General features: G+C 37.3%; 1 protein-coding gene across 1 annotated transcript; it reads right to left on the bottom strand.

The window, feature by feature from the left end:
• Nucleotides 1-1,946: 1,946 nt before the first annotated feature.
• On the bottom strand, nucleotides 1,947-24,244 carry LOC140228834 (uncharacterized). The gene is made up of 11 exons (XM_072309107.1): nucleotides 24,140-24,244; nucleotides 22,074-22,253; nucleotides 21,471-21,578; nucleotides 20,511-20,621; nucleotides 19,124-19,234; nucleotides 18,417-18,629; nucleotides 15,758-15,865; nucleotides 8,154-8,258; nucleotides 5,324-5,428; nucleotides 2,776-2,915; nucleotides 1,947-1,970 (listed from the first exon to the last, which is right to left on the bottom strand). The coding sequence occupies exons 2-11, from the start codon at nucleotides 22,240-22,242 to the stop codon at nucleotides 1,947-1,949; spliced, it is 1,194 nt and encodes a 397-aa protein (XP_072165208.1). The 5' UTR covers nucleotides 22,243-22,253; nucleotides 24,140-24,244.
• Between the last annotated feature and the right edge of the window lie 1,660 nt (nucleotides 24,245-25,904).

The raw sequence follows: 25,904 nt of genomic DNA, 5'->3' as shown, positions 1-25,904 counted from the left end.
CAAGGGAATGTGTACTTTTTTCAAAAGATGAAATTTTGTGAAATTCCCTTTATATTTTCCTTATATTGCTGTATGCATGTGACATCATACACTGCAGTAGTCTTCTCATCCAGCGGTGACTGCACAAAAAATTCAAAAATTCATAACTTTTGAATGGATTGTCCGATTTTCCTCAAACTTTCAATGATGTGCTCTACTAATATTGCTACATTCTCTCAATCCTTATGTTGATGATGGTGAACTTGTCCTCTAAACCCTCACAAAAATAACAGCTTATACAGTATATAAAAAACAAAAACAAGATTATATATTATAAACACAAGATTATAAAAGTCCATAAAGAGCGTACACGAGAAAGGGTTGTACACAAGCCAATGAAACAAAAAAAAAAATCAAGTCCGGAAGAGATAGAAAATAGTAGCAAAGAAAAAACCTCTCACACACTTTTACCACCACACCTTGAAGACAAAAACAAGATTATACAAGTCCATATACATGTAGAATATACGAGAGAAAGGGTTGTATACAAGCCAATGAAACAAAAAAAAAATATTCAATCTAGTCCGGGAGAGATAGAAAATGATAGTAAAGAAAAAAAATCACACACACTTTCACCTCAAAACCATATATATATATATATATATATATATATATATATATATATGTATGTATAAAAAATCAAAACAGCAGCCCCTCAATAAAATAAACAGCTTTTAGAAAATATATACACTCACAAAAGAAAAAAAGTTTGGGGCATTTACAGAACACTAAAATAAAAAAAAACAACAACAACTCTACATGAGAAAGAGAGAGAGTTTGTAAAGGGATGCTCCTCTTCATTTTGTAAAAGCATCTGCAAGTGGACTTCAACAAAAAGAACAGGGATGCCAGTTAGAATGAATGAAAGGGCCTGAACTTTGACACTATAATGCCTAAATTTGCAGGCTTTTGCCTGAAAACTGGCATCCCTGAAAAGAACTGAAGTTAATATGACTTGCTAATGGAAAATATAGTTCGGGACAAACAATGCAATTCTTGTCTAGTACGCCAATCAAATATAAGTTTTTATACAAGTGTGTGTGTGGGGGGGGGGGAAACTAATGTCAATTTTCACAGATACCAAACAAGACACGCTCTGATATCTGTTCATACAATTTGTATCTCATTTACCACTACGATGCTGAGATTGATGAAATGGTATTTTGTTTCCAGAGTCAGTCTGTGTTATCAGATTTTGTCCTAGATCAGCAAGCATTACAATCAGGACACAATCCTTGATACTATCTGCACAGCTATTTCACAGCACTGTGTGTGTGTGTGCGCGACTTTGTTGAACACTAATGTCTGTGCAATAAATGCGAAATAATATTCACGAAACAGCAACATGCAAAAATATTAACTCCTGCATCTGAAATGTAATTTGCCAACTGTTCATAAAAGATGGTAACTTTTTTTTCTGATTCTATCAGCACAGTTCCAAAGCATATTTCCAACCAGATGCTTCTTTAATGAACATGCTTGCAATTATTCAAGTTGGAGTACCCGTATGTATTGTTACCTAAGCAACAATTTACATACTCACAGCTGGGCCATGTTTTATTAAGCGATACTTATCACTGATCATGAAATAAATTTTAACTATGAACCACTTAAAATCAATTATAACTTTGAGCAACTGAAAGTCTCCATCTGTGAAGAGATCTATAATTGATTTGAACTTAGAATTTGAACACTGTGACTTTCAAATGATTTCATCAAGTAACAATTGTTGGACGAGCCTAGTTTCGGGCACTGTTTACAAAAACAATACAATACACAACAAAAACAAACAAAATCAGGACTGTCTGCTTTTCACGGAAGCTGGCTGTGCTATGACAAATCACCGCAACAACAACAACAACAACAACAAAATAGAATGCAGTTTTTGTGTCTGTGTAAGCGTGACACTAGGATACCAGGAACAGACCAAACTGGAGAGAAGGAAGGGAGATAATGTTAGAGAAAATCTACTGTTAAGTACATGTAGATGAATGTTTGTGAAAAAACCTCAGCTAGCCTAGAAAAGTATCTACACACCACCAAGAAAGATTTATTCATGGTTGACTTGAATGAACTACAGAGTTATAACTAATTTTGAAAAGTTATCATTAATGCAGGAGGAAGTTATGACTGATTTTTATTTTGGGTTTCTTGATAATAAGGACTTACAATTGATTTGAGAGATATATTTTTTGTTATCATATTATTTATTATCTGTTTCTGGGACTTCTAATCAATCACCAGATTGAAAGAAAGCAGAGCTTTGAATAGTTCTCTCATGGCTGTAACCACGGGAACTGAAACACTTGCAAGCTTGTTTGGAAAATGGACCCAGATGTATTTCTGGCTGTGCATCATCAGTGTTCTTCTGTTACTGTTTAATAGTTCTTTTATTTTGAAAACTTCTTTTTAAAACAAATTCAATGATTTGTAAAGAAGTATTTGTGTCAAAATGTATCTCAGTGTTGAGGGCAGTAATAGACATAACTGAGCAACAGAAGTGCAGAGTACCCACACTTTATTCAGTCGCAAGTATGCATTCAAGTCCTTTTAAACACACAATTTGCATATTTAAACAACTAACCAAACATGTTATGAATGCATGCTATGACCATGTAAGCTTAGCTAGAACTTAAGGTTCCACATCAAGACTGGAAACATTTCATAATTTGATATGACCTTGTTAAACACCAGTTTAAGTAGTAAGAACACCCAATTAGTGAATGAAAATCTCACCTTGAAGGCACAGGCATATGCCACATCCACCTTCGTCAGTCCGATACCCATGAGCACATCGCAAACTGCATGGCACATCCGGACATTGTCTGGTCTGGTTGAAGAGTCTGGAGCGTATCGCAGGTGCAACAGGAAAATTCCTGGCTGAGAAAAGAAACAAAAGTCACTTGAGTTAATCAAAGTGAAAGGAGAAGGATATGATCTGACCCCCACTGGATCTAGTGCTTAATTAAAGGAGACCTCCGGATGATTTTCAAATTTTTACATTTGAACATATATAAATTAGTTATACTGGGTACAGAGTTTCAGGATTTATAATGATTGGGATGAAAAATAAGAATGTTTTCGAAGTTTATAACAAATTGCAATGAACAAGGATGATGACATGGCAGCCTCACCATAAGAATGCATGAGATGTGGCTCAAGGAAGCAGCACAAAAGAAGAAGGCATGCATAGATTACACACAGGTGAGCTTGCAAGCATGCGGTATTGTAATGGAATGACACTGCTACATTTCTGAGATATGTGAGGCTCCTATGTCATCATCTTTGTTCAGTGTAAGTTGTTTAAGGTTTTTGAAAGTACTGTTTCTCTGCTCAAGAACCACAATAAATTCTACAAATCTATACATGAAGCTGTTGATTTATGTACTACATGATGTGAAATTATGAAAATCGTCCGGAATGCCCCTTTAAGTGTCACAAGTTCATCGACCATGTATTTTTGCAGACAACTAATACCTACAGGACAGGCTGTAAGATAAAAACATAGCAAACTTGGGGGGAGGGGGTGGGGGTCTCTAGGGGTGCATAGTGTCTATTTGTATATTCTCTCACACGAACAATAATATCTTGCTGCCATGTTTGTAGAATATTTGACAATGCATTTTCAAAAAGGAGATCGAAAATGTGAAAAATGGCTCACCCCTGGATCTGGTATGAAAAAAAATTGAAAACTGCACTTACTCAGAGCACCAACCGTAGCTTTATTACTTCTCGTTCTTGAGAGTAAAATTTTAAAGATTCTGTAATATTATGGCTTTAGAACAGGGGTTAGGCATTGTGTCTATATACAGTGTATCTGAAAAAACTGAGAATCTATCACCCTAATAATGAATTTGGTGAAAATCCATCAAGGGGTTTTCAAGAAGATCTCTATTTGACATTGAAATGTATAAAATTTACACAGGATACACACCTGAAGATGCAAGATGCCAGTCCGCAGATGCTGAATGAGAAATCAGAATAGCTCACATGAGGCTTTGGGTTAAGTGAGCTAAAAACTGGCAAAACACTGATGTGAATTCCTGGCTGCAAAATGTGCTCTGCATTATTCTGCTGACCATTCACTACCAAGAATCTATGTAGGATCTTCACTGCATACATTGCCTGAAAAGCTGTCTGTTGTAAGAGCCATATTAAGCATATAACAAAAACTGCAATTAACATTGTGAGATCGAACAAGGTGGTTTGGCCAACTACATGTTTCCACACCTACATGTGTACACATGATGTATATTATCAACAGATCTAGATGGAAATGCACACGGTAGGCCTGCTGATAAAAACATCATAATTGACAATGTTATTGCCATGTCACGTTCACTGCATCAGTGTGCCCTATCAGATGATATTGCCACCATGACTTTTATGCATGATTAGATAAATGAGATTTCGAAATTGAATCGTCATTACCTCTAATTGGTATCATTTTGTCCTTGATACCTAATAGGAAAGGTAATGTGTGTTCTTCTGTCATCAACTTAATTCTCACAATGTATTCTTTTCATTAAGTACGATGACCTGACATCACATACCGTGGTCCATGTACTGCTGTAGTATACAGTGATGTATATGTACACTGAGTTTCAAGAAAATGCCTTCTTTGTAGTGTCATACCTGCCAACATTTCAAGATGAAAGATCTTACTCATGGATTGCAAAAATCTTATTTTCTATGCAAACTGAAGTTAAAAATCTTACTTTCGGTCAAATCTTCAGAAAATACACATGAAAGGTATATCTAAATATTTTTTTAAAATCTGACTTCTCTGACAGAAAATCTGATTTTGCTATTTTTAACGTAAAAAATCTTACTGAATCTGATAAAATCTTACTAGTTGGCAAGTATGTAGTGTACAAGCATTGAATAGAAACGGAGGAAATAGTGACATTTTTCAAAGTTAACACTGACTGTTGACCTTTAACCTTGAGCATGTGGACACGAAAGGTGATGGACAAGACAAACACATAACAATTCCTGTAACACTTCATGGCAGAGGCATTCAAAAATCAAGAAATTAAGATTAATGAATATCAATTACCCTGCTAGTTCCTGGGAGAGATTATTAGTACCCCACAGGAAGTAACATTGAATTGAGTCGAAAAATACACCCAAAATGATGTGCTTTGAATCTGTATAACTATTACTGCTAAAAGTCAAGGCATTGTGGGTATTAAGATATTTACACTTCAGCTACTGTTGCAGCAGTTTCCCTGTTGTCATCTGAATTATCTTGTACAGCAGATCATGCGCTTATCTCGCTTACCTGGCTGCTTGCACTTGCAAACTGGGCATCCTTCCTGGTTAGTGGCATATCCATAGGTGCATTGCTTCATACAGTTCCACGGATTGACTGGAGGACATTCTCCCACTGTTTCACACACGCCAAAAAATAACACCAACAACAAAAAATGCATAGATATGAATAGACATGTGACTATATCTCAGATCATGAACAACAACAAAAAATCCTATGGCATGGCTCGACATTAACTATTTTCTCTTTAGGAACCATATGAATCACCAAAATCATCACATTTGAAATGTTGGTGGCCCGAAGAAGTGTAGTGATGCTGAGTACAACGAAACACAGAAATCTCTTTTGATTCTTAGTTGCCCGATTGGGCCACCAAGAAATATGATATTTGAAAATTTGGTGGCCCGGCATCAATCTTTACTGGCCCCAGACCATTTGTGACCGGCAACAACGGTTTCAGGCAAAAGTCGCGAATTTTGAAAATTCATTTTTTCACTGAATCACATTGCCCATTTCGTAAGCTTTGCATTGATATAAAACACTTGTATTCTTCGGCACCATAAGTGGGCATAGAAAGAGAAATAAAATACACTTTTTAAGTTGTTAGCCTGACAAAATTGCGAGAAAACAGGCTTTGAAGATTCACTTCTTTCTCAAAGACAATGTCCGAGCGGCGATGCGAGGGGAGAATCACCCATCTGTACGATGGTGCCAATTGATGTTAAGCTCCGCCTCTAGCAACCACATCGAGTTCTGATTGGCTCACTGAGAGAGTCAAATTTCCCGGGCACCTTCCTCGGAGCTCAGCGTATGGAGCCGAAAAAAAATGCGTTTTGCTCGGGTTTGTTTACCAGTACGTCTTTCAAGATGGCGAATACGATAATTACACGTATGGTGCACATGTACATGTGTATGGTGCACGCATTACGCAATGGCATCCACACGCCATGTCCGTGTGCATGTAACAGGAGCGGTGGCGAATCCACACATTTGTAAATCGCGTTTTCATTGTGGTTGATTTGTCTTTATCATTGGCGACCCTTTTGAAGGTAGAAAATTGCTGGTGCTGACAAGGGTCACGCTTCCTGTTTGTTTTGCTTTTACAAGACATCGATATAATAATGTTGCTTTGCTCGGTGGTGCTAATTGAATTAAAACAAACAAATAAACAAACAAACACGACTCGTAAGTTTGGTGCGAACTTGACGTGTAGTATTTGAATATAATTGGTCACATGTGACCGCTCCTTTCCTCTCATCTACCTTCCATTGAGTCAGTCTGCTGTCATAATTTATACTACATGTACAAGTACACAAATTTGAGAATATTTACACTGTAGTTTTCTTTTCACACGATTATGTTATGCTACATGATTTTTGTTTCACTTCCGTTGTCGAACATTGCGGTAGAATAGTTTGGATAGAAAGCCAAACGAAGAGCACGCACTATACAGAGCGAGCGTATATAAACCACTATACCAAGAACAATGGAGCATGTAATCGTGCACGCGTGGACAAAGCATTCCCCAAACGCTGCAACTGGTGTCTCCGAAAGCCGAATTATGTAAATGTGTGCGACGCACCAGCCAATCGCGTGCGAGACCCTGCGCCGTAGCAACGCTGGGGATATTGGCGCGGCGTTCGAAAGAGGCTCGAAAATGACGAGTGCGATCCAACATAAGGTGCTTAAAATTCCATTTTCGATAGGAAAAACTTAGTCTTATGCAATGAAATTTAGTGTAGATGTAGAAAACATATCAAAGATTCGATTTCTGCAAAAAACCTAAATCGACAAAAATAATGGTCAAAATCTTTGTACCCCGCCTAGGAGGGAATTTGCTCTTGCGACTTTTGCCTGAAACCGTTGTCGCGGGTCACATTTGGGTCACGCTAAAGTTGAGCCCTGCCAATGGGTCGATATTTTACAGAAGGCATGGAAATTTGCGCTTAACTTTGGGTCAATGAGGCTGATTTAGGGTTTTAAAGACACCATTTGGATGTTCGGTAGAAGATTAACTCAACCCTGTCTGTGATAGACTATGCTAATGGCATTTTCAGTCGGTGGAACTGTAAGGGTTAATTCATACTGATGATAGTGTGGTATCGAAGATATAGTGGTAGTTGCCATTTATTACATGCTAGGCTCTCCTCTATAAAGTAAAGAAATAAACGATGCTTTACAGCATGTCCACGTAAAATTTATTTTCACTACAGTCACATGGAGTGTGAGGGACTTTAGAGAATAAGATACATCGTGTACATCAAGTTTTAAATCATACATGTACAGGGTGTGTGTGATGGCTTCATTTCAACATCAGACATTAAGTAGAATAAAATCTAAGATAAAATTCCAAGACCACAATTTTGCATAGCAATGCTTCCTGGGACAAGTAAAAATGTGATGATGGTAAAATTAATGAGGTCAGTAGGGCCAACAAAATTTTGATCAGAAACATGCAGAAAAAGTAAAAGAAAAAAAAATATTTTCAAAAGTGAGCCATTTATTAGTAAATAAATTGAATTTCAATTTTATTATCATCTGAAAAGGAGAAATTTGCATGACTGCTAACAAGTCCAGGTGGCAAGAAACACATTGCAGGACTATTTTTTCAAGTACTGTGTATGGAGCAGAGACAGTGCTGGCCTAGCTGTTGATGGCCCAGAGCAACATTCAGTTCTGGGCAAGTGAAATATGAACAGAGAGAAATCTGCTTGCCCAATTACATGGGCACATACAAAAAATAAGAAACACACAAAAAAAGTTAGTTTGGATCCCTGGTTAAAGAACAAAAAGGGGGGAGATAAGACAGAAAAATGGACGAAATGAAAGTCACACTCACCATGTCTAGCACAGCTCTGGCAGACTGGGCATCCATACGAGTCTGTTGAGTGGCCATGGACACACCTTGTTGAGCAGGTAAGATCACTCACAGGCTCACACCTCACTATTAGAGACAATCGCAAGAATACAGGAGGTCAGCTTACAGTTCTGATTAATCTATCAACTTGGAGAGTTTGGAGGTCAATGAAGGTACTTTTAAGATTTAGGTTGTTGTCAATTTAGCAAGACATCTACTGTAGTTGCTACATGGCATTCATGCATGTATTTCATTCAATTTACATCCCATGAAAAAGGGATGAGAAAAATAAAATTGACACATTTCTTGCATGCTCACACAAACAAGGTGTTCAAACTATGCATACTCCTTTAGTGCTACACACAAAATAGAAATATCTCCCTGTAATTAAGATAATATCTATATATGTCATGCTGCATCACAAAATGAATAGAGTTGCCAGATTGATACAAGGAATTTTCAAGGTCTAATACAGAGAGGAAATTCTTGATTTTAGATATATATGTGACTCATAGAGATTGGATATCTTAAAGGCATAATTTACCATTTGCAGATGAAACAAAAACCCAGCATTAGTGCTTTAACATTGTTCTAAAATGTGAGTTAGGGATAGAAACAACCACTGTTAAAATTTGAATCCGTATAATCGATGTTAAGTGTTGTTAAATACACAAAATGTGAACAATAGTTATAATAAAAATGTTTCCAGGCTAAACCGTATACAGTTACGGTTTATTGAGAAAAACCCTGATATCTCCTTATATTTTAGGTTTTATTGCAAATATTTCATATGGTAGGATGTTTTATGATACAACAGATCTACACATATGCTTCAAATGTGATATCTTGAACATTTTTGAAATCACTGCTCCCAAAGGTAAACTGGACCTTTAACCTTTCAACAACAACAAATAATGGAACATAAATGTGCAGTGATATTATTTTTGAGAGAGTTTACATGTGCCCACCAGTGCATGGAGTTATCATTTGTAGTGTGAAAGGAAAAGGTAAATTATATCAAATCTCTAAGAGCACCACTGTGAAGGGATTATCAATTCAAACCAGAAGGTTTGATGTGCTCATTTAGAACATTTTTTCTTAATTATGCCAGAGTTTTAAAGTTATTGCCAACTGTTATTCAAATTTCTTTGCTGTTTTCAAACACACTTGCACATTGTTATTAAAGGACAAGTTCACCTTCATTAACATATGGATTGAGAGAATGTGGCAATATTTGTAGAACACATCATTGAAAGTTTGAGGAAAATCAGACAATCCGTTTAAAAGTTATGAATTTTTGAAGTTTTTGTGCAGTCACCGCTGGATGAGAAAACTACTGCAGTGTATGATGTCACATGCGTACAACAATATAAGGAAAATATAAAGAGAATTTCACAAAATTACATCTTTTGAAAAAAGTACACATTCCCTTGACTCGTTACTGACATATGTTATGGGTAATATTATTCCCATTCCCTTTAGAAAGAAGCAAGTCAAGTGCTCTTTTACTATGCGAAAAAAAGTGAAAATATGTTGAATTTTCTTTACATTTTCTTTATACTGTTGTACTCACATGACATCACGAGCCTTAGTAGTCTCCTCATCCAGCGGTTCCAACACAAAAATTTTAAAAATTCATAACTTTTGCATCGATTGTCCAATCTTCCTCAAACTTTCACTAAATTGTTCTACTAATAAAGGCTGCATTCTCTCAATCCTTATGTTTATGAAGGTGAACTTGTCCTTTAACTGAAAGGGAGAGGGAGAAAACTAAAGAGTCAAGGTAGATATAAAAGGGTCTACAAAACTGTTGAAAACACTACTTTAATACTTAACCCGTTGAGAACGGACTGATTTTGCTACAACACGTATTTCCCATAGATACTTGCCCGAGTAAACTCGGGACGCATACTCAACGGGATAAATTCTACATCTATGCCTTCAAACCTTTAACTTTAGACGGCAATTGGATAAATCTCGAATGAAAAATACTCTAATGCCCAGTGGAAAATCAAGGGGGGATTTTTTTGTAGGCTCTGCAATGCACAGTCCATACAGGCATCAGTATTTCTTACAATTGGTTTTGTGGGTTAGAAGTATTCCTTTGTGATTTTCCCGCTTCTTCACTCTGCTCTATAATAGTGGGGTGCCTGGTGAACAGGATATCAAGTATTCAGACCTTAATGCCTTTATCTCATTGTGAAGCTGAATGAACGGCACGGTTGAATGAAGTTATAATCATATGCAGACACAAAAACCATTCCGCGGAGCTGAGAGAAAAAAAAAAATACTACAAAAGTGAATGCAACCACCACTATACAGCTTCAGTCTTCATCCTCTTACACACATTTTGAACATACAAATACATTGTACACATACACACACACACACACACACACACACACACACACACACACACACATTAAAAAAATGCTTTCAAAGAGAGCTCTATTGAAAAATATGGACTTCATTTGTCAAAGTGAATTGTGAACTTCATTGATCTGTAACTTTTGTGATCCTCGTGGGGCATCACGCATGTGCAACATGATGATACGAGGATCGCTTTGTGTATGGCATTTCTCCCATGTCCCATGAGCCAGAAACAATATCTACCGTATGTCAAAAAAAAAAAGAATTACAACGGGACCCTCCACAATGATACCTTTAAGATTAGTAAATCAATCTGAATACAAATTCAGGGTATGAAATGATAACTCATTGCCCACATCTTACAGAAAACCTCATTTGATTTGCTTCAGTAGTCAAAGAGAAATGAGGAGTTTTGTAGAGGATGTCAGGAATCTCTTCCCTCCAAGTTCTGTCTATTGCATTCACACACAAGTGCATCGAGGTGCCACATTTGGAAGAATCAGACTCATGACATGCTTTACAACAATCCACATTTCTCTATGACCGCTTAACCAAACTGAATGGAGTTTTCTGCAAAATAGAGCAAAGATGTTATATTTTAAGACTCTGAAGTAGCATTTAGACAGTTTAATCACATTGGGTGTTATCAATGCGAAAATCTGATTGTAATTTTTTGGGGGACATACTGTACAATTGTATCATGCATTCACCATGCAAATACACACATGCTACATGGCAGTAGTGGCAAATCGTGGTGTCAAGTCAGATCAGCTATTGCACACCACACCAACACAGGTAACACAACACATAGACAGGGCCTGTCAGGTTGGCTTTATGGCAGCGACACTATCTATGGATGGCGTAAGTTTTGACTTGCTAGATCACAATTTAGAATAAGATACAATAAGCTTGTTTAGCTGTTAAGTCGATATGATTAGCTGTTTAGTTGATATGACCATAAGTGACCGTGCATCACAAAACTAACAAAGAGTCGCACCACTTGATTTTATGTGAGGACTCAAAAAAGAGTGATATTGGTCAACCAAGTCAATTTTGAATTTTCCGTATTATCTCAAAGAGCTATTCTTTTTGTACATTATTTGCAAGTTTGGGATCATAAAATGAATGAGAAAGTGGGTTTTCAACAGTTTTTCTACAACCATTTTATATTACGTGCTTGAATAAACCCTGTACTTCCGAGCCTCATTTCTCAGTACACACTTTTACAGAGTATGTGCTTTCTTTCCAAGATTTAGATAGGTTAGAGGAGTCTGTTATACATCATTTTAAAGCTTAAGAGTCTGCTCTTTCAGAATCTGCCCTTACCTAAAAATTCATGTTTGGCGACATTTATGTTTGTTTTGTGGTGCAGGGCTACATATGTGACCCTGCACCTCAAAACAAACAAAAAGTCGCCAGACATGAATTTTTACTTAAGACCATATTCTGAAAGAGCAGACTTTAAGCTTTAAAATGATGTATAACTCAAATCAAATGGACTCTCCTAACCTATCTAAATATTTGAAAGAAAGCACAAACTCAGGAAAAGTGTGAACTGAGAAAAGAGGCTCTGAAGTACAGTGTCTATTCAAGCGCCTAATCTTTACCAAACCGTGTTGGCTGTGCGATGAATGGCACAAAAAAACAGGAAGTAAACCACCAGAGTAACAACAATGAAGGGATTATCAGATTAAAATGAAATTAAGCATGCATCATTAACACATTCTGTCCATAATTGATGCCAACTTTCAAAGCAGTAGCACTATCCTTTCAAAAGTTATTAGAGTTGAAAGTGAAGAGTGTGGACAAGGTTTTTCAGAAATGAAAAAGGGATTCTAAAGACACACCTAATCACACTATTCTACCAAAAATGTTCGAGATAAACTGCTAAAAAACACACTTTCCTGCCCGTTTTATGATACCAAGTTTTAGCATAATGTAAAAGAAGACCCGCTCTTTCAGAAAATATGAAAAAGTCAAGTTCGGCTAGGTTGACCCATTTCACTTACTTTCAGTCCTCACGCAAAATCAGTGTGTGCGACTTTATGTTCGTTTTGAGGTGCACGGTCACATATGCTGTATGAAATGCATACACATGTATTCCTTCCTTTGTCAACATGGCTAAGAGATTGCGTGTGTCACGCCATTATCTATAAAATATGAATGGAATGATGGGGGGGGGGGGGGGGAACAAAAAGCTGGATAATAAAAGCACCCTCAACGGTGCCTCACTAATGGAAAAAGGATAACTCACATATGGATGAATACGCATTGTATCATATCTAATTCAGTGAACATCGTAAAATCTCTTACAAAGAGTTCAAATACGACCATGGCCAGATTTGCCAACAGATGGCGACAATCAGAGAAATTGACGGGCAACATAGCATGTGAGATAATAGACAATAAAGAGGATCTTTTTACTAATATGCCCCATTTGAATATAGGTGAAGCCAGTAAAAAATCATGCGATGAGAAATTACAATGGGTGAATGTATTTCGATATTAAATAAAATGCCTTTATTTAGAATATTTAGATATTTGGAATTATTTGAAAGGAAAGAATGTTATTGTTAAAGAAACGCACAATGAAAATCAAATAATTCTGAATAATATTTTTATTCCAGGTAGGAATTTTTCTTTTAACGAAAAATTATTTAACGCTAATGTTTTCCAGTTACACATGTTATTGATGCTGGTGGAAAAATTAGATCAGGGGTGCATTTTATAAGAAAGGGTTTAAATGTAGACGATTTAATCTCTCTTTATGAATTGTACAATAAATTTCCAGCAGAGTGGAAGGTGGCGAGATTAGGTAATGTGAGGGATTATATTTTGAATGATAACCCTGTTGATGTTTTTGAAATTAGTCTTAATATTAACAAAAAAGTGTACCCCTTAGTGTCAGTATCTTCAAAAATGATTTACAATATTTTCATTGGTACAATTGAAGATTCTTTCCTTTCTAAACACCCAGAAGTATTAGCTTTAAACATGGATAGATCGGCAACTGCAGTTTGTTTCTCTATTCCTAGAATTTCAACATTAGACTGGAAGCTGACAGAATTCCAGTATAAGCTTCTGCATAATGTTATTTTTTGTAATGATAAACTTCAACAGTTTGGAATAATACATTCAAATCTGTGCTCCTTTTGTAGGGAAGAAGTCGAAACATATTATCATATATTTTATGACTGTCCTCTAGTTTATCGAATATGGAACGAGGTAGGAAATAAACTAAAATTTCCTCAGTTTATTAATATAAATTGGCTGGATGTTTTACTTGGATTCAGGGAAAATATCAAACTTAATGCCTTGCTGAATCATGTATTAATTTTGATTAAGCATATGATTTATACTAATCGTAAAATTGGAAGAGCTCCAACCTGTGAAGAAATATGTAGGGCAATTGCCACCTCAAAACAGTTTGAATACGAAAAAGCAACATTGAAGGATAAATTGACATTACACTACGCGAAATGGGAAAACTATACTTCATGAAATACCGGGTTTAACTATTGCATCTTGTTAAGATATATCTTTTGTATTTACCTCAGCGAATCTATCTAGAATGATTCGAATCTCCTGTGTTTTCAGCTTTGCCCGCTCCACTTGTTTATTTTCTCTGATCCTCATATCATTAAAACTCAATCAAATATTATTTGGTTATGAATCTCCACTTGAATAAGACCCTGCGAGATATTAGTCATGATGTTCATAACTGGTGAATAGGATACATCTTAACCCTAATCAGGCTGGGCTTTTTTGGCTATGCTATATCTGGGGGGGGGGGATTCCGCCCCCCCCCCCCTTCAGATCTCGCCTATGGAACGCGCGATTGCGCCGAAAATCGGCACACGCGACGCCCGCGACGTATTCTATCAAAATGTATGGTTGCTTTCTCCGAAAAATTTTTCTTATATTTTATATTAATTAATTATTGTAATTTATGCATAAAATCAGTTTTGGGCTCTAAATCACTTATTAATGCTCCAATTAAGCTAATTTCTTTTTTAAAATGTTTCTTGTATCATTCTTCTGAGACATAGGATAAAAAAAAATCTGTATCGAAATTAATTTTTTATGTATTTTATTGTTTTTTTAATTTCTTATGTATTTCTTTGTTGTTTGACCTTTTATTTTTGTTTGTTTTTTGGCCAAAATTTGTCACAGACATTTTTCGAAGCATTGCTATGCTAAAATAAATTAATTTCGGCCATTCTAAGTGAAGATATGAATTTTTATGTGAATTAATTGAAAAAACACAATTTGCATTGGATTTGTACACAAAATCACGTTTTGGAGCAATTTTGGGGTTGACAAATTTTTTTCGAACGGGCGTTGCGTCAAAACGGTACGCGCGGGCGCAACAATTTGGGTCTCAAAAGTTGCGCGATACTTGAAAGAAAAAAGTCATGAAACATCGCGGCGGGAGCTTATCGCGTTGCGAAGATATTGCGCAAAACGTCGAGGGGGGGGCAGATTCCGCCCCCCCCCCCCCAGCCTGATTAGGGTTAAAGATTTTGAAAGTCCATCACCTCTCACGTTTTTTTTGTATTTGTTTTAGATAAAATCTTTATTCAGACTGGTGACTCCTTTCCGCGAGTAGGAAGGCTGAGTGTCTTAGAATTATGTATATTCCATTTTTGTATGAGGTGTATATTGTACATTCATAAATCATGTCAAATGTGTACAATATATGTATGTTTTATCTATACTACTTTGCACACAACCTTTTGTTTTCCGTTAAACATTGTATTATAGTTATATTTTGTGTCATTACAATGTAACAATTTCATTTGATTTGTCTGAATAAAGGCTATAAAAAGCGTCAAAAAAAAAAAAACATAAACATTGATGATCACAAATGTTTACAAATAGCTTACAATATGTACCTCGTTGACACATTTTTTTTTCCCACTTCCCATCTTGGTTTGAGGTTTTGTTTCACAAAAACCAAAGAAGATTACTAAAGTGTGTACATGAATGTAAGGCGAAAAATGGCAAACTAGCATTTGTTCATCAACTTAATTGAATGTAGAGGATCAAGTTACCTAATAAATCCCCAAAAGAATGACTCACTGACAATGGTAAACGTTATTACTTGTAATGGCCCTACATTGCTTAAGCTGCTTTCATTTGGTTGCTCTACACAGAAAAAAAAAATGCTTTCTTAAGGGAAGCTTTTCTCTGTAATTGGAATCAGAGCATCTTACTCTCTCGTCTGCAGATGCAAATCTCGCAGCCGTTCCGACCGGTGACAAGCCCGAAAGGACACGTGTGGGCAAGGGGACACAGCAGCGGGTCAATTGTTGGACAATTCTCTGTAAGCAAGGATCAAGTCAACAAAATATTGAGGATCACAAGTGTAAAAGGACATATAGGAGTTAAGGAATATCACTGCTGCAAGAGCTGTTTAAAATCAAGGAGTACAAATGATATTCCTTTACAGGGCTACCATAATTCAAACCTGAAAAAAACAGATTTATAAGAGTAACTAAGGAATATTTTTTTGTATCATATGCTTATTGATAGACAAAAAAGTGCCTATTTTGTGAGAGTTATTATATTTCATATAACGCCTGAAGAGATCCTTGTCATGTGATTGGTTGCTTGACATTGATCATTCGGCCCATTTCACTATGACGTCATCATCCGTGCAATTGTGGCTCCATTTACCGTGCAATTATGGATCCATACGATTTGGTCCGTTGCACTCTTGCTGAGAGCCAGGCACAATACGCGTGTTAAACGCTTGCATTTGCAGTGTGTGTATGGGACAGCGCCTTAGCGTAAAGCGCTCAGTAAGCACTCTCTCCATCTCAGATTCTCTCGTTTCTAAAATAGTTAATAAAACATCAGATGGCAAGGATCTATTTTAGGCGTTATATAAAACAAATAACAAATGCTTTTCATTTGTACAATGGACAGACTATTTCATTCGGTGAAAGATGAAATGTTTGATCCATTCAACAAGGCGCAGCCGAGTTGAATGGATCATTTCATCTTTCACCACATGAAATATTCTGTCCATTGCACTCATAAACATTCATTATTTGTATACTATTGCTAGGATGTGAAGAGAAATTTTAAGTTTAATTCGGGGAGTCTCCTGCAGAATAAAGGAGACTTAATCGGCAGCTCTGCTTCATCAAGATCAAAAAGTCGGTACCGTCAGATCTATCAATGCTTCTATCAAGATCAAAAAGTCGATACTGTCAGATCTATCAATGCTATCTATCAAGATCAAAAAGTCGGTACTGTCAAATCTATCAATGCTATCTATCAAGATCAAAAAGTCGGTACTGTCAGATCTATCAATGCTATCTATCAAGATCAAAAAGTCGGTACTATCAATGCTTCTATCAAGATCAAAGAGTCGGTACTGTCAGATCTATCAATGTTATCTATCAAGATCAAAAAGTCGGTACTGTCAGATCTATCAACGCTATCTATCAAGATCAAAAAGTCCGTACTGTCAGATCTATCAATGCTATCTATCAAGATCAAAAAGTCGGTACTGTCAGATCTATCAAGTCTATCTATCAGGATCAAAAAGTCGGTACTGTCAGATCTATCAATGCTATCTATCAGGATCAAAAAGTCGGTACTGTCAGAACTATCAATGGTATCTATCAGGATCAAAAAGTCGGTACTGTCAGATCTATCGATGCTGTCTATCAAGATCAAAAAGTCGGTACTATCAATGCTTCTATCAAGATCAAAAAGTCGGTACTGTCAGATCTATCAATGCTATCTATCAAGATCAAAAAGTCGGTACTGTCAGATCTATCAACGCTATCTATCAAGATCAAAAAGTCCGTACTGTCAGATCTATCAACGCTATCTATCAGGATCAAAAAGTCGGTACTGTCAGATCTATCAAGGCTATCTATCAGGATCAAAAAGTCGGTACTGTCAGATCTATCAATGCTATCTATCAGGATCAAAAAGTCGGTACTATCAGATCTATCAATGCTATCTATCAGGATCAAAAAGTCGGTACTGTCAGATCTATCAATGCTATCTATCAGGATCAAAAAGTCGGTACTGTCAGATCTATCAATGCTATCTATCAAGATCAAAATGTCAGTACTGTCAGATCTATCAATGCTATCTATCAAGATCAAAATGTCAGCACTGTCAGATCTATCAATGCTATCTATCAAGATCAAAAAGTCAGTACTGTCAGATCTATCAATGCTATCTATCAAGATCAAAAAGTCGGTACTGTCAGATCTATCAATGCTGCCTAAGTCTGTGAACATAGTTTACACATCAACCAAAAAATTTGACAATTCAATTCTTCAAATTAAAAAAAAAAAATAGAAAAACTTCTTCTTCACAAAGATGTTACATTTCAGTAGAAGTTTGATTCTTTCACCATTTCAAAGTGGGAATGGATTGGTGTAAACAATGAGGAGGAAAGGAAATACAAACGGCACCAAAAAGAGAAATTGATCAGTGTAAACACAGAAAAAGATATGAACAGCATACAAGCAAGACACAAATGGGAATGGCATAGAGTTAACATACAGCAAGAAAGAAAATAAAAAGTGAGAACTGACAAAAAATGCATCAGTGTTGACAGACAAAATGGAAGGAAATGCAGCCGAGAACCATAAGGTAACGGAACAGTGTTGATGTAGAGTAGTAAGAGCAAGAGAGGAAATTTGAGTGAATGCTAAAAGGGAGTGAATTGGTATTTCCAGAGAGAAGGACAGATATTCAAGTGCCTGCTACAAGAAAATAAATCGGTGTAAAAAGAGAATGGGAAGGGATATGCAACTCTGTGCAAGTGAAACCTCATTGAGGGAAAATGGATTATTGTTCAGGAAGGGAGAAGCACCAGATGAAAGAAATTTGATGTGTCACCTGGTGGAGTCTTGCACCTGCACACGGGGCACCCTGTGAGGTCTGTGGCCAGACCGTTGGGACAGACCAGCTGACACACCTGGTTGTCCACTAGGGGACAGAGACTTGTGGGGACCAGAGCCGCCGCGCTGTAGGGACCGTGAGGAAAGCCGATCTCCCGCCAGTAGACTTGGTAAACGGGGTGGCTGATGGATACGAAGGCACCAATAGAGACTGAGAAAAAAAGGATAAAAGAGGGGCAAGAATGAAGAAACACAATGTTATTTCCTTGACCAAAGTTGCTGAGGTCATAGTTAGAATTTCTCTATGACAAATGCTAGTGGACAATTTTGCAGGTCAAATTAAACATGAAAATATGACCAACGTCTCTGATATACTATAGAAGTCTCTCAATAAATATCAACTTCTACAAACAGCCTTCACTTGTTTACTTTCATTTTTTTTTTGGGGGGGGGGGCAGTGGTTGTGATCATAACACTCAGACCAATGCATATCATAATCTTATGAATTTGAAAATCAGGAAAAATGTAATCATAAAATCATCCCACTGAATATCTGGGATACAGCAGATCCAGACATTTAACCCGTTGAGGACGGGCTGATTTTGCTACAACACGCATTTCCAACAGACACTTGCCCGAGTATACTCGGGACTCGTCCTCAACAGGTCAATCGCGGGGAGAGCATGCAGAAGGAAGGCAACTCACATGGCATTCTGCAAGCACAGACCTCACAGCCGCTGGAGTCTGTTGCATAACCGTGGGAACACAGGCGATTGCACTTCTGTAAAACGCTAGGGTTGCACAGAGGATCCCCAGCTGTAGGACGAACCATTAAAGAAAGAAAGAAGAAATATATATCAAATACATATATCCCTCTAATGTTGGATATATTCAGATGTGAGTGTGTATCATCAAGTTTTAAAACATTCCTATATGAGTTCTTTTAAATATTTGTCTATGTCTTTTCTGGTCATAATTCTCATTCACAGCATTGCAGGTTCATTGGGAATTGTGTCACAGTGAATGCTAACGATTATCCATCAACTTTATTACAATACTGGCATGATGGGCAAGTTATACAGTGACAAACTTGGCTCAAATCTGTTAAAGCCAACTTTGAAATGGTGGCCCGGCCATCTGCCATGGAAGCCTTGTTAAAAAAAAAAAAATAATACTAATCAAAGAAATTCTTGCCTTCTTAAGAAATGTTTCCTCAAATATTTCTTTATATGTGACCTGCTACAACAAAAAGGTCCTAAAGTCGCGCACGGTCGAAGCCGTGAAAATCGTGTTTGAAGTCAGAGCATCAAAATTGGTCAAAACTTATGATTTCCTGATTTTGATATATTATTGGAGTCTAACATGTCTTCTATCATCTGTCGAAATTTTGAAGCAAAATGATCAAAGGAAAGACCAAAAAATAGCATTTTTCTGAGCCATGTTTTTTGGCGTTTCAACGAAGCAGAAACTGGTTCGAAAATTTGGATTGAGCGCCACAGATAGGTTCCGCCCCTAACAACGACCAGAGTGATCTCATTGGTCAGTTTGCTGCTTGCTGCTAACCGAAGCGTGAAGCTCGCACACTGCCCAGTCGACTGGTGCGTGCGGGCGGGGTGCGCTATGCTCAGCCACTTCTCGCATCCTGGTCACTGATTGGTTGGTGAGGAGACCGCCGACGCTGATGTGCTTGAATGAACTCTTCGGGGGTTGCTAGGGCTTGCCTTCTATTGTCCGGAGGTGAAAACTGACTTGCGTGTCCCTTGATCGCGATTGCGTCGAGAGGAAGACTTTTAGGGCGCTTTTCTCGAAACAGTGATTTTCCAGACATCTCGACATGCTCTCTTTTAAACATCAATATCTCCGCAGCCGATTGTTTTTATAAAATGTGTTATATATCAATTTAAAGCAGAAAGATTAGGGGATTATATCATGCAATTTTCAAATAATCGACCTCGCCCGACTTTAGGATCATTTTGTTGTAGCGAGTCACATATTCTCTAGTAGAAAAATTTGAGAGCACATTGTATAAAAAATCAAATGCGAGCTGGAGTGTTGTTGCGCTGTGATCATCAGATGCAACTGCCTGACTTACCCCGGCGTATGCAGCGACAAGCACTGATATCTGGACAACCAAATTCATCTGATGCAAAGCCTTGAGGACAGGAGTCCTTGCACTTGATAGGAATGACTGCTGGACAAGGGGCTGGGGGGAAGGTGGAAATTTGAGAGGGGAAAAAAAAAGTGCACCAGTTGTCATGATAACAGAATTAAGTAATTTTCATTAATTTAATAATTTTCAACATCTTTTTGCTGACATTCATTTGTAGGTTGTATGATGTAAAATTTCACACGCACATCCAATGATAGTAAAAAATTGACTAAATATTTTTATAAAGCTGTCATTTATTTGGAACAGAAATTTAATATCTACTGAAGATCATCACATAAGACAGAAAAAAGGCTAGCAAGTTCAGTGCTATGATTTTGTTTGAGGGGAGTGTGTGTGTGTGTGTGAGTGTGCGTGTGTTTGTGTGAATGTTAACAAGATGTACATTCATATCCTGAACAACCTCATTCGAGCATGTATGTAAGATTACTGCAAGGAATGTTGAATTTAGAATACACATATGGTACACCTTGGTCTCATCATACAGCACATAACCACGTCAGTTTCATCCAGGGTACATAATAGATGTACATGTAACTGACAATATTTGAAATGCACTGTGGCCCATAGCTTACATTAACTATGTTAAAAGTCCACAGAGCTGTTGTATTTGGACAAGGAAATTGGGACATCTTCATGAAAAAGTCAGATATTTTTGGTGTGATATAGTGGTTGCACCTCTGACCTCACAGATCCTAGGTATGACACCAGTAAAATTTTAGTGAGGTTGCACAGCAGCGACATCAAGACACAATCCTGGTTATCATCAAATTTTTCTCAATTGAGAATGAAGAATTGAGCGCTTTGGTTTACCTCATTAGACCTTAACACTGTGATTTTTTTAAGAATGGATATTCTGTGAACTGCCCCTCTGGTAAGACTTACTTGGACTTCTACATTTGCAGATGGGGCAGCCATCTTGGTTTGATGCCAGACCATATGGGCAAATGTTGGCTAGTGGACAGCTGTTAGAGTCAATCTCAACAGAACAGGCTGTGAAAACAAACAACCAAACAAATTCACCACTGTCACATTTTCAATTCATTACAACACCCTACACATCAAGAAATTATCCTGCATGTTATGACACACAATAGGTACCTTTATATGCTGGCCTGCTGAAATGTAAAATGTTGCAGTCCTACCGCCATGGCATAACAAAATCTCCACAGCAAGAGTGCACTTCAAAACGGATGATCCACTGTTTCAACTGAGTCATGGTCAAGCTTATTTTTGACCAAATTTGTTTCTTTGTTTGTTTTGGGGAAATATGAACCAAAAGATTACTACTCACACTACATATATCAACACAAAGTGGCATCAGTCACAGTCACTGGAAATAGCTTGCATGAAAAACATTCTCAATAAGAAAATGAAAATCATCAATCTAAGCAAAGATCCTTGAGTCGCACAGAGGACACAAAGGAATATCTGACATAATATCATATGGTGCACTGGTGACAAACGCTCTTTGATATGTCTCTGTACCTGCAGAAATGCAGCGGCACACTGTGCATCCCTGCTCGTCGGTGGCAAAACCCCCATCACACGACAAGTTGCAGGCGCCGAGAGCGGGGCACATCACTGCAGGGATCCACTGGGGTAGGACCGGGTTGGGAGCCTCACCGATCCCCATGGATCTTGCCAGATCCACCATGATGATGGTGGCTGCATGAGTGGAGATGCAGAAAATTAAGGTCCTAGTTGTAGTTTCAAGACCAGTACGTATTTGTTCCAGGAATCAAACAAACTATAAAAGAATCATTCTCTAACATTCCAACCTCTTAACTTGTTCCATACTGAATTCTGAAATCTCCATAGAGTTAATACACAGACCACCAGGTTCCCGTATGGAATGGGTAAAATGGAAAAAAAAAGTATACAAAAGAATTGCAGGCATGTAGACTACGAGTAAATATGCTGTGAAGAATTTACTTCCATAAATTTACTTTCATAAATTCCATGACATTCCACTGAATGATATTGATGAGAAAATTGCCAAAATCAGTGCTCTAGCTTTCTTAGTGAGCAAATTGAATGCAGGTGATTTAAAGTTACAATGTATATCTTACAGCAGCTTACTGGTGGCCATTACTATTTGAGAATCATTGAAGACCAGTGAGAATTACGGATGAGGATATCTATTATGTAATCAGGCATTGTTTGTGTTTAACCCTAAAGGGGCCGGGCTTTTTTGGCTATGCTCAGGCCGGGGGGGGGATGGATTCCGCCCCCCCCTGAGATCTCGGCCATCAGTGGCGCGATCGCGATGAAATTTTGCATGCGTGAGACCTGCATCATAATCTACAAGATTGTGTCATAAGATTTTTTGAAACAATCAATTTCTAATTTTAATTAATTAATTATGCAAATTAAGCTCAAGGTCATATTTTAGCCTGATTAAAAGCATTGAGAGTCTAATTTTTGGTCTGTAAATCTGTTGCAGCATATTCAACGATTGTACGTCACAAAAACTTCCAAAATTCATTTCAATTCTTATGTATTTTATTGTTTTCAGAATTTCTTATGTATTTCATTGTTTTTCAACTTTTGTTTTTTCTTTGTTTTTTCATTGGAAATTGTCACTGACCACTTTTCTACCATAATTAGCACAAAACTAATCAATGAAAGTGATTAATTGTAAAAATAATCAGGTTTTTATGACTTTCACGACAGAGCACTATTTTCCATAGGAAATGTACACAAAATCACAAAATTGTGCCCGTTTTGGGGCGACATTCCGTTACAAAAATGGGCGTGGCTTCGCAAAAGTATGCGCGGACGTCGCAAATTTGGTCTCAAAAGTTGCGCGAGACTTGAACAAACAAAGTCAAGAAGCCTCGCGATGAGGCCTTCTCGCGTAACAGAATTATAGCGCGAAACGTCGAGGGGGGGCGGATTCCGCCCCCCCGGCCCTTTTAGGGTTAAAGAAATCTTCTTAACAGATACAAAGGAAAAAAAAAAAGGAAATAAAAAAGTCAAGTCTCCCACATACAAATTCACCAGAAGGAAATGACTGATGGTGATAATGGTGAAAACGGTGATGATGATGACCGTGACAATAACAAGCGACAATGATAACAACGTAGACACTGACAATGGTATTTGTATTTCTACACACCAAGAACTGCTGTAATAAATTTACAGTAAATGTCAGCAGAAGGGATAACATCGTGCTGATGATTAAAATCAAACAGTATGGCAGATGGTGTTGATAATCTTGACTCAACCATGTTGATGATGGAACATAATGATAATGGAGGTGATGGAGACAGTAAATTTGATTGTGGTGTGATGTCTTTGTCTCAGCATAAATAATGTTACCAGACGACAATTGAGTCAGTGGTAATATGAATGATTGTGAAGGTGATGATGATAATGGAGGCAGTAATGATGATGATAATGAATATGCTGCAAATCGCCTAGAAATGATGGCAACAACCATTACACTCAAATTAAGAGGAAGAGGGGTGAAGTTGAAACATTAGGACAAGAACAAGACTATGTCACGAATGTGTCAAGAGGGCAAAAGACAGTGATTTTGTGTGGCAAACCTGGAACTTTGCACCGGCATACCAGGCATCCGTTCCAGTCAGTGGCCAGACCAAATGGACAGGTGATCGGGCAGTTGGTTCCAGAAAGCTCCTCTGGGCACTCATCCGGTGCTGATATGAACACACAACACTTGCATCACTTTAATACACCTAGTACGTATACCAGCTACTTTTTGCACTTGCCTCAAGACGAAGAAAAAGAGATAATTTACCACACCGAATGTAACCTTGCAATGCCAGATGTTTGCTAAAGGACTAGCATTTTACATGCATTTTTTTTTTCCAGCAAGTCTCTCAATTCCTTATGGAAATACATCTCATTTAACCAACAATAAGATTTGAAATGAACTTTGGTGTGCACTTATTGCATTACTATGTCATCGCAAAAAGCAAGCCCTGTATTTTCTTTCAATATTCTGTTGATTACAAAACTATGAAAAACACAAACTATGAAGAACACAAACAAATGTAACAATGTCTTTACTGTACAATGAAATAAAGTGACTCATATGTACATAACTTACAGTGTGAAGATTAGTGTTATCAATCTAAACATGTGACTTTAATACAGCACATACACACACACCAAAAAAAAAAAATGTATGAAAGTCCATATCCAACTTGCAGGTGGTTTTGTGAAACAAAAGAAAGGGGAAACTACAGGTTAGCACACAGTCAAAAATCACTGACATTGAATGACATTTTTCACATGCTGGTCACTTACGGTATTTTATGGCACATCTCTATAAGTTTACTTCTTCCAACACATTCCAAGTACTAACTGCTGCCTAAATCATCATATGGTGGTATCATAAAATCAATGCACTCAGATATACGGTAACTAACATTTTGATCAGCTACTGTAGATACTTACAGGTATTCCTGCATCTGCAAATCTCACACCCATTGGGATCGGTTGCCCTTCCCGCCTCACATTCCAAAGAGCAACTATCGTCCAGTGAAGGGCAAAAAACTGGGAACAGAGGCAGAAATACTTCATCATGTTATCAGCAACCATTCAAAACAGGGTCATCAAAGTTGAATTGCTGGGGCTTTAAACCCTTTATACTGTACTTTGTTTGCCAATGGCCATGTACGATGGACTGCTTTCTTTGCCAACGGGCATGGTTGTGGAAACTCCAAATTGTAATAATAAGTAGAGATTATCCAATCTCCTTAACCAGTTGATAGCAGACAGATTTTGCAATAACATGCATTTCCAATAGACACCTGTCCAAGTATTCTCGGGACTCGTCTTCAACAGGTTAATCCTTAAAGGCATAGTTTACCATTTGCAGATGAAACAAAAACCCAGCATTAGTGCTTTAAACTAGTTCTAAAATGCGAGTTAGGGATAGAAACAACCACTGTAAAAAACTGAATCCGTATAATCGATGTTATAAATACACAAAATGTGAACAATAGTTATAATAAGAATACTTCCAGATTAAACCGTCTACAGTTACGGTTTATTGAGAAAAATACTGATATCTCCATATATTTTAGGCTTTATTGCAAAAATTTTATATGGTAGGTCGTTTTGTGATAAAACTGACCTACACATATGCATCAAATGTGATATCTTGAACATTTTTAAAATCACTGCTCCCAAAGGTAAACTGGACCTTTAATCCCTGCTGCATCATGATCATCACAGCCTTCCTGTAGGGCTAAGGAACACTGAATACACCAATGCAAATACCACTAGGTCAAATTTGGAAAAATCACTAAATGCTTATAAAAAAAGGTTTAGCAAGGAAAGGAG

This window comes from Diadema setosum, chromosome 5 (assembly GCF_964275005.1).
Source record: "Diadema setosum chromosome 5, eeDiaSeto1, whole genome shotgun sequence".
In the NCBI taxonomy this organism is placed as follows: Eukaryota; Metazoa; Echinodermata; class Echinoidea; order Diadematoida; family Diadematidae; genus Diadema; species Diadema setosum.
This window is presented reverse-complemented; position numbering and strand designations above follow the sequence as displayed.